The sequence below is a fragment of the Triticum aestivum genome, chromosome 1D, assembly GCF_018294505.1.
Source record: "Triticum aestivum cultivar Chinese Spring chromosome 1D, IWGSC CS RefSeq v2.1, whole genome shotgun sequence".
Taxonomy (NCBI): Eukaryota; Viridiplantae; Streptophyta; class Magnoliopsida; order Poales; family Poaceae; genus Triticum; species Triticum aestivum.
The window spans coordinates 259529082-259539719 of NC_057796.1; the positions used below are offsets into that span (position 1 = coordinate 259529082).

At 51.7% G+C, this 10638-nt stretch overlaps 1 protein-coding gene across 1 annotated transcript; it reads left to right on the forward strand.

Moving 5' to 3' along the window:
- The first annotated feature begins 761 nt into the window (after positions 1-761).
- On the forward strand, positions 762-2363 carry LOC123168163 (uncharacterized). The gene has a single exon (XM_044586037.1). It carries the CDS (start codon positions 1031-1033, stop codon positions 2273-2275), a length of 1245 nt encoding a protein of 414 aa, XP_044441972.1. The 5' UTR covers positions 762-1030; the 3' UTR covers positions 2276-2363.
- The last annotated feature ends 8275 nt before the right edge of the window (positions 2364-10638 follow it).

Sequence of the window (10638 nt, forward strand, 5' to 3'; positions counted from 1 at the left end):
GATGTTGCCGCCTTTCCATAAACACTAAGACTACCTAAAGAAAGAATGGAATCCTTCCGCCAGCGACGAGCTGTCGCGCCTCCAAGACCCATAAGGCCGTCGAAGCGCGGGGCGGACCGGCGTCAACACCCAGCAGATAGGCGGAAACCCTAATTGTTGGAGGTCACCTGTAGAGGAGGAGGGAAACACACACTTAATGGATTATTGATGTAGTTTAATATATCACATAAATAAACACATACACGGATTAAAACACACACCAGTGCAGGCTGGTGTAAACGTGTTGGATGCACATGTGTGCCCTTGTATTTTCGGCGCTGGTGCGAAGAAAAGGGAAGCAACTCGGCGGCGATTATGCAGTGGTTGAAGATTATGACCTGCTTGGGTCTGGTTGCTGATTTTTGTGTTGTAGGAGTCTTCTCGCAAGGTTCAGGAATAATGGCACAAAGCTCCCGAGATTTTCGTGTGTTACTACTGGTAGTTTTAGGGTGCTTCTGTTTTTCTGGTTCTTTGTGTGTGTCTTAGTGTGTGCTTGTACGAATTAAGAACTTTGTATTATTCAATGAATTGGATGCAATAATACTTTTCTTAAAAAAAAGCACGCACCAGTACAGACGGTGAACTTTGACGACGGTAAGAGTCCAGACCGAACAACCCAACTCACGCGCACGTCGCAGCGCAACGTCAATGACCCAGGCGGGCCTGGACGTGCATCACCACAACCCCATCGCATATAGAAACTCGGAAAAGCCGTGGGGGCGGCTAGGCCATCGGAGAAAACACGTGCACCATCACCTACGAAACTTCCCCACATTGACCGGACCCGAAACGCATCCATCCATGCGTTCCACGCCACCACATTTCCTTTAATTTCCTCCAAATTCTTTCCGTCGAAATGCCGCTTTGGCTCCCTCCGACGGGGATTTTGCGGTGCCTGGCAACGCGACTCGCAGAAAAATATAAAGGAAAAGAGGCAACGCGCCGGATATTCTCCGTATTTTTTTTATCAAGGGTCACACACACATAGTACATGGGCTCTCCTCCTCGGCGGCGCAGCTGTTCCTCCATGGCGTGCGGCGGTACCCGCATGGAGTGGTCCGAGCTGCCCGCTGACCTCGTGCTCGCCATCTTCGCGCTGCTCCCCTCCGACGCCGACCGCGTCCGCTTCCGGGCCGTCTGCCAGAGGTGGGCCGCCGTGGCGGCGTTCTGGCGCCCGCGGCCGTGGCTCGTCGGCTCCCGCACCGACCGCTCCGGCCAGGGCGCCGCCATGTCGTCCTTCTGGCTCTCCCAGGCCGGCCACCTCGTGCCGTTCGCCGCCGCCGTGCCTCCCGGGCTGGAGTACCTCTCCTCTTCCCACGGCTACCTCGTGCTCTCCGACCCCTCGGCCGTCCCCAAGGCGATTACGCTGGTCAACCCCGTCACCGGCCGGCGCATCCCGCTCCCTCCCATCGCCTTCTTCAAGAAGTGGCACGACGTCGCCACCGTCGTGCTGTCGGCCGATCCGGGCGGGGCCACCGAGTGGGCCGCGGTGGCCGCCGGCTTCCCGGCCGACCGCATCGCGTACTACAGCTCCGTCACGGGAGCCTGGACGCCCCTGGCTTTCAGCGCCGCCGGGTACGCCGGGGTCGAGCACTATAGGGGGCGGTTCTACGTGGCCTTCAAGAATCAGCTCTGCGTCATCTGCGAGCTTGAGTGTGGCGCGCCCCCTGCCGTCATCCCGCTCGAGCACGTCGAGGGCGACGGCGGCGGCGGTGGATCCGACGACGACGAGCTGGTCCCAGGAAGCGGCAGGTCTGTTGCCCTCGACGCGCACCTCGTGGAGTGCGACGGCCAGCTGCTGCTCGTGTCGGTGCGTGACGAGACGGACTACAACTCGGACAACGACATTGGCGTGGGGGCGGGGGCGGGCGACGCCGACGTCGACGACGAGGGCAGCACCGGCGGCGGCGGCAGCACGCGCGTGGTCGAGGTGCACAGGGTGGAATTAGTCGGGGACGGTGCTGTGCGGCTGGTGCGGGTGGAGGACCTCGGCTGGCACGCGCTGTTCCTTGGCCGGAACCAAGCGTTCGCGCTCTCGCCGTCAGACTTCCCGGCGTGCCGCGTCAACTGCGTCTACCTCTTGGACAGGCAGGGCCACCCTGACGGGGTCGTCAGGGTGGTGAACATGGAGAGCCAGTGGGCGCGCCTCGAGGAGACCATCTACCCCGACGACGGCCGGCGAGGTTTGCCCTCGGTCGGCTGGGCTCGCCGTGGCTGGTTCTTCCCAAATTATTAGCGCCAGCATTGTTAAGCCTGTACTAATTAACTGCTATCGTTTCAACATTCATACTTCAAAGTTTAAACTACAATTTTTGCGAGGGTTATCAACCTTGAGCATTGTTAACACCGTTAATTTCTTTGACATCACTCAGACATGTTATTGTTAAATCAAATGGGTACAGACCACTCGATTCCGGTTTTTCGACGTATTTTTCCTTTAGACGTATATCGTTCTTTCCTGGCGATCTCGCCACCGCCCCATCAGGAGGTCCTTCGCCGCCGTCCTCCGGCGGCTCCCCTCCACCGTCGACCTTAGTCATCGGTGGTGAGGGGGGTTGCCGGATCCACGCATGTGGATAATTCTAGACCAAAGTAGCTTAGTGTTTTGGAAGTTCATTGTTTTGGCGACGGTGATTGCGGTGCTGAAAAAAGTTTCTCCAGGTCCTACTTTGACGAGGCGATCGGTCCTATGGTTAGAGATGGATTTGGAATCCAGTGTGTTCAAGCAAGGATGGTGCGGCGGCGGTGGCATCCTCGTGGTGGATCTGTGTCATCGGGCTCCAACGTTGCGACGACATTTGCTCCACCAGCGGCGCGGAGCTTGGGGGTAGTCCAGGAGCAGATGTATATTATGGTTTGCATCGGTGGCATCTGTGGATCGTGTGCTAGAATTATGGTACGTGGATGACAGATATGGTTTCCTCCTCCGGCGCTTAGTCATATGGGGGTGCCAAATCTGGAGTTCGATGGCATGTCTGGGGTGTTGCCCCGGTCTGATTCGTTCAACGGTAATGAATTCGCCTTTGACGAGCCACATTGAAGGTCTGCAGAACTGTATATCAGCGATGAAGCCGCGCCGAGCTCGGGTCTGGAGGTGATCCGTTATTTTTTCCTTTGATGGCTGCTGTAATGGTGCCAGAGGCAGGTGACGGGCGTTGGTGTAAAGCTCAAAGGTTTCTTCGGTCTTGTTTATAATTTTATTCTTGGTTGGTGTTTCTTTGTGCAAAGGCTAGTGTTTTGCTATTTGTTCAGTTTTGTCAGGTTCGGTATGTATGTGGCTTTTTGATCCTTATTATATAAATAAGACATGTGTTATCATGAAAAAAAACTCCAACGGCTCCATTAAAAATCTTCCTTCCATAAAATTGGTCTTTTTGCTTCCCATAAAAGTTAGAGGAAGTTGTCTCGGAGCAAATTTTGTCAGTTCTCCTAAACTTCTTCCCCTAAGTCAACTTTTATTTATTTTTAAATAAACAAATAATAGATAGTTGCCTTGGACCTGCCAGCCAGGGACACACATGACGGCAGGTGGTGCGGTGGCCGCAGGCGAGGGGCAGCGCAAGGAGATGCGCTGGCAGTCGGCGGGCGACGGCGCGGGCACAAGATGGTGTGGCGGCGGGTGACACAAACGCGAGATGGCGTGGTGGCGGGCGTCACGGACGCGCGATGGCATGGTGATGGGCACGGCAAGCGCGGCGGCGTTCCGATGGGGCAGCACTACTGCAGGATGGTCCAAACGCGACACTACGATCAGAGACCCTTCGACGAAACTGTGTGCGATGCCATAATCGCAAACGGTGGTGTAAAATAACCGTCAAAAAAGGTGCAAAACGTTTGCGATGACGGATGCATCAAACACGGTTCAGATTTTAGTTGCGTGTGCGATGCAGGGCATACGGTTCAGCTCAATTAACTGTTTGGGATGGGGAGGAACAAAAGAAACGGGCAGCCAGATGAAGGCGTGTGCGATATACAACATACGGTTCACTAGGATGAACTGTGTGTGATTAGGTAACACAATGAAAACGGTTCAACTGAACAAGATGTGTGTGATACGCAGCAAACAGGTCTGTAATCAGAAATGTGTGTGAAGACCAATAATAACACAGACGATTGCTGCTAATAAGCCGTGTGATTTGCTCTGTCTACAGTAGAATAACATGTATATATATAATTGAAATAAACATCCAATTATATAAGTGGCTATACAGATCATTCGCACACACCTCAATAAACAATTGCATGCATTCTAAAGTAGGAGAAACGATCGTCTAGTCATCTACTTCTTGTGACGCTCCCGCCACTGCTATGTGGCTCGATCCCTCGTCTGGGTCAGGAAGAAGACAGTTCCTCATGTCAAGGATCCTCCTGTACATCTCGTAGCTTGTGTACGCGTCCATGGCCGCGTACTTGACATGTTGTTCATCCAGTCTCTCATGCCACACACTGTGCCAAGCGTTCTTGTCCTTATTGCTCTCATTCTTCATCTTCATGTAGTAGGCGTCGATGATGGCCGAGGCGAGGTCAACCAGGGAGTTCAGTTTGTTTTTTTCGCTGCCCCAGACCTTGTAGTAGCGCTGGATGTTGACAAGATTTGGGCATTTCAAGCCCGAAACCTTGAGCGTTTTTAGATCGTTGGTGGTGTCCACCGCAGCGAAACTGTAGTCGGAGTTGTTGATAAACCTGGAGAAACGCTCGCAAGGCATTATGGCCAGGTGGTAGTGGTAGACGAGGACGTCATGTCGCACGCACAACTGGGTGACGGCAACCTTCTGATCATGCCCGGCACGACCCATGGTGTACTCGAGGTTGAAGCCGACCACTTGATACTTGTCCTCGGCAAGGAACTGCTCCATAGTTTGGATGGAGCTCTCCATCGAGACCGGATGGTTCGTGTACACCATCGAGAGAGCCTTCCCCCTCACGTGGGTGTCCACGACGTGTTGCGTGGTGAACTGCCCGCCGTTGTTGTCGTCGGCCACTGGGAGCGCCATTGGAGCCACGGGGAGCGCCATTGGAACCGTTGGATGTCATCTCTGTATGTGTCCTCGTGGGTGTGCTTATTGTGTCGTGTGAGACGAGAGATGAAGGTAAATGGCCGCAGGAATAAAAGGGGGCCTGGCGGCGTGGATTCTCGGCGCGTCCGCATGGCAGTTTTTGTAGCGGGTAACTGCATCGTCGCGCCGCACCCGGCGCAACCGCATGCACACGAACATGTGTGATCGTGCGCCGGCCCCAAACGCTGGCAGCGCGCGTGGAGGAACGAGGGCAGAGCACCCGGAGGGACACGAGAGCAGAGCGTGCGCGGCGGGACGCGAGCAGAGCGCGCCGCGGCTGCCTGAACCACAAGCAACCACATGCATAGAGCAGTTGAACACGCAGGAAATGGTCGCCCACAAGCCGGCCGACAGTTGCGTCGCTGCGTCGAGAGCAGCTGTGTGCTACCACCTCCGTCTAGTCTATAGTCCCCTTTATATTCTGTGACATACTTTGTCCTCAAATTTAACCAACAAAATGTTAATGAATGTTATAAAAATTATATAATTGGAAACTATGCTCAAATACGAATCCAACTATAGAATCTTTGGCGACATGCATTCGTATTTTATTAGTTAAATCATACTTATAAACTAGGACGGGGGTATAGTAGGTAATTAAATCGCAAACGTTTTTTTATTAGCCGTATGTGTACGTGGCCTTTCGTCCTCCTCTCGCACGTCTTGTCACCCCGCTGTCGCAGACGGCTTACAGCGCAAGCTTGCGCAGCGCGCGGGGACGTTCTTTTGGCCAAACGGTGGCGCCAATGAATCGTCGGTGAGCCCGTTCCCGCGCAACTTCGTAGGTTCCCGCGCAAGATTCCCGCCCGACTCGGTTAAATCCTCCAAAATCCCAATGCTTACCGGCCTGCTATAAAAACCCTCACGGCCGGCGAGTCCTGCGTCGCATTTCCCCTCCCTCCCTGTAGCTTATCTCATCTGCTTCTCCCACAATCGCCAATGGTACCGGTCCGTCATCGTCGCTCAGCCACTCCGCCGTCATCAGAGGACAGCTCCAGCTGGGAGGCTACACCGTGGCGGCAGCGCAGTCCCCGGCGTAGTGTACTGCGCGTGGCGTCCCTGTTGGGTGTGCGCGGAACACCCACCACACGCTTCGCCGCCGGTGCCCGTCGGCAGCTGTTGCCGGCTGCCGTTGCCGCCACACCATCGTTGAAAGCCAGGGCCATCGTCCGCTCCGCCGCTGCGGCCCGAAGGCGGGAGGTGGCCGTCGTGGCCGCCACCCCACTGCCGGCCACCGTGGCCATCACCCGCTCCGCCACCGCGGCCCGAAGGCGGGAGGCGGAGGTGGATGCCCGCACGTGCTTCAGCGACCTTGCGCGCTACACCGAGTCCCCGCGGGAGGAGGAGGAGCGCCTCGTCGAGCACACAAAGAGCCTTACCGCCGTCGTGGCCGCGACATATGTCGCCTCAGAGGCGAGGAATCAAGAGATCTACGAGGAGAACCACCGCTTCGAGAGGGGTCGTCTGGAGCGGCACAGGGCGTTCGAGGTGAGCGTCGCTGAAGCTGCAACAGCGGCAGGCACCGTATTGCGGTTTCCCGGCTCGTCGGTAGGCTCCTCCTCCGCCGCTTCTTACTGAGCGCGCTCGGCAGAGGAGAGGCAGCCGGAAGTAGTACAAAGCCCCTCCGCGGTAGTAGTAGTATTTAGGGGCTATTTTGTTCAGTTCATCTGACTATAGATGTGGTGGAACTGTACAACGTACTTAAAATTAGCTAGTATATATAGTTGAACTAGCTATTTCAGTACGTGGTTGGCAACAATTGGCAAAAGTTTGGTTGGTTTCAGCTGTCGACTTGAACTATTTGTATACATTAAGAACGACTGCTTAATCTATGAATGAAATCTATGCTTAATTACTGAATTTTAGTAGCAAAAAATAGATACTGCTAGTGATTTTTAGCTTCATATTTTGACAAATCGCAGTGTTACAAGATTGACAAATGGCAATGTTACTAGATCAACAAATGTTAATCTTTCCAGTTTGACAAATGATAACATACCCAATATGACAGATGCAAATCGCGCAAAATTGTTTGTAAGTGGTTGCACACAGGTCATCCAAAAGAATCGTTTGCATTGAAGAGCTGCACAAATCATGCTCTCACTTTGCATCATGTCGTCCCGGGGTCGACGAGCGGGGCGCGGGAGGACGGCAGCTGGCGGCGCTGAGAGGTAGCATTTGACGGCGGCGTCCCATGCCGCTGAGGGGGGCGTGCGCACGGAGAGGAAGGCGGGCAGCCATGGAAGTCAAAGGGCTCGCTTCCCAGTGAGCCTGTGTAGCATACAACTCACACGCTTCCCGGTGAGCCTGCGCATTCGAGGACAACTTGCACGCCTCTCGGTCAGCCTGCACACCGGACTGCGCTCGCACGCCTCCCATTCAGTCAAGGTCAAGCAGCTGTCCGCACGGCACCTCCTACAGCCATTAAAACCAAGACACGTGGCGTCACGTGAATGGTTAACAGAACGCACACGGTTTGAATTATACAAACGTTTGAGATATTAAAGTGGCAGCTATTTTTTCAAAATGCCTTTGTTGGCTATCATTATTCGAGTGTGCCTTCTCTCAAAATGGACACCAAAAATACCACAGCATGTCGGGTGCCATTCCATGATAGAATGCCAAGTTTCATGAATTTCAAATGAGTTTTGGATTTACTAGAATTTAAAAATAAAGTATCTCAACGTTTTGCCGGCAATCAACGGTGCCCTGATGTTTGAAATTCATTCTCATTTCTTGCATGGGACCTAAGCATGCATCCAAGGACACAAATTTGATTTTTCAACCAATTTATATGCACTGGAGCATGTGCATGTAGTTCAAATTTGAATTATGCACATAAATGCATTGAAAACTCAGTTAATGCATAAAAATGTCCAAACGAACCCCGAAAAATCACAAAAATTGACACAACGCTCCTGTTGTTCTATGTTGACACGAGAAATTTTTTGAAAGCAATAAGAGGCAATGGATATCGTTTCGTCCCCAAAGGTGGGACGTTCCCTATCGAAACCATCATGCTTGTTGTGAGAAGCTCTGATTTGTGAGAAGCATATACCCAAACCTGTCCTAAATGGGACAAAAAAATTATCACGGCATGTTGATGCCGCTCCATGATAGCATGCCAAGTTTCATTAATTTCAGATGGGTTTTGGATTTACTAGAATTTAAAAACCAGGCATCTCAATGTTTTGCCGGCAATCAACAGTGCCCTGGTGTTTGAAATTCATTCCCATTTCTTGCATGGGACCTAAGCATGCACCCAAGGACACAGATTTGATTTTTCAACCAATTTATATGCACTGGAGCATGTGCATGTAGGTCAAATTTGAATTATGCACATAAATGCATTGAAAACTCAGTTAATGCATAAAAATGTCCAAACGAACCCCGAAAAATCACAAAAATTGACACAACGCTCCTGTTGTTCTATGTTGACACGAGAAATTTTTTGGAAGCAATAAGAGGCAACGGATATCATTTCGTCCCCAAAGGTGGGACGTTCCCTATCGAAACCATCATGCTTGTTGTGAGAAGCTCTGATTTGTGAGAAGCATATACCCAAACCTGCCCCAAATGGGACAAAAAATTTACCACGGCATGTTGATGCCGCTCCATGATAGCATGCCAACTTTCATGAATTTCAGACAAGTTTTGGATTTACTAGAATTTAAAAACTAGGCATCTCAATGTTTGCGGCCGAGTGACAGTGGCAGGGTGTTTGACATTCATTCCCATTTCTTGCATGGGACCTAAGCAGGCAACCAAGGACACAAATTTGAATTTTCAACTAATTTATATGCACTAGAGCATGTGCCTTTAGTTCAAATTTGAATTATGCACATGAATTCATAGAAAACTCAGTTAATGTATAAAAATGTACAAGCGAACCCTGAAAAATCCCAAAAATTGACACAACACTCCTGTTGTTCTATGTTGACACTAGGAAAAAACATTGAAATCGAGAAGAGGCAACGGATATCGTTTCGTCCAGAAAGGTGAAACGTTCCCTACCGAAACCATCACACTTGTTGTGAGAAGCTCTGATTTATGAGAAGCTTATACCCAAACCTGCCCCAAATGAGACAAAAAAAATTACCACGGCATGTTGATGCCGCTCCATGATAGCATGCCAAGTTTCATGAATTTCGGACGAACTTTGGATTTACTAGAATTACAAAAGCAAGTACGTCGACATTCGCCGGAGAGCCACGGTGCCGTGGTGTTCGAATTTCATCCTCATTTCTTGCATGGGAGATAAGCATAAACCCATGGACACATATATGATTTTACAACCCATGTTGGTGCACCAGAGCATGTGCATATAGTTTAATTTTGAATTGAGCACCTAAAATGACTAGAAAACCAATTTAATGTATAAAATGTTCAAACGAACCCTGAATAATTCCAATTCTTTTACGACACATATATATTTTGCATGTTCACTCCAGATAAAAGGTCTAGCAATTCAAACACCGTCCATTGCCGTCGTGACCCCATTATGTAATTCAAATCAAGATAAAAAATCAAGTAGATCGCACACAGTTTATTATCACCAACCGTGTGAGATGCAGCAGAAAATATCCTGGAGCATCGTCGGTGTATAGTACGCCTATGGCTTACGCGAGAAGGTGCGTCGGCTACAGTCCACAGCCGGTGTCTCAAGCACACTAGCTTGCTCCCCAAATATCATTTCACTGTTCAGTCGTCGCTGGTGAAAGATGGGCACGTGGACCTGCGTCGTGAGGGCAACTTCGGTGGCCCACTCTAGCGAGAGCGCGACCGCAATCTGCGACCGGGCGGCAAAGGCAGCCCAAACGACCGCCGTTGCTTCTCAGGTGGCGGCAGCAATATCTGCCTCGGGGATAGCAACTGGCGAGAACGGCACAGCAGCTGTCCGTCCGCAGCGGCGGCCTTAGCCCTGATGGAGGCCGCCCACGACCATGTCGAGGCCGCCCACGCCCAGCTCCTGGCGATCACCGCACAAATCGAACGAAGCTTCTCCGACAACGGTCGGCAACCCACCGCCGAAGAGTTGGAAATCACCGAGAGCGTTCGAGCAGCCGTCCGTTCCTCCGCCGCATACCTTGCGACGACGGAGCCCGTCCAAGCCCAGATCGCGTCCGCCCACGCCCAGCTCGTGGCGGCCTTTTCCAAAGAGATGGCGGACGCGAATGGTGAGATGCTTGCTGAGTATGATGCGATGGATGCCATGGAGCCCCTTCCCCAGGAGACCGTCGGGCGTGAGCTGGACATGGAGGCGGCGGCGGAGATCGACGAGCACCGGCCGTAGTAGTACTCTTTGTTTTGTTTAATTAAGAGCATCGGTCTTTAATTTGTTAGAGTAATGTTTAGGTCAGCTAGCTCTGCTTAATTGCTGAACTTGCTCGATTAAGAAGTGTGGGTGTGCTGTAGTCTCCTTTGTGTACCCAAATTATGCAATGACGTGGATGACCACTGTAACCAGGGAAATTCGAACCAAATTTTTTGACGTTCAAACTCAACACACACGGGTTAAGCTATCTGAATCGTTTGTGATGTT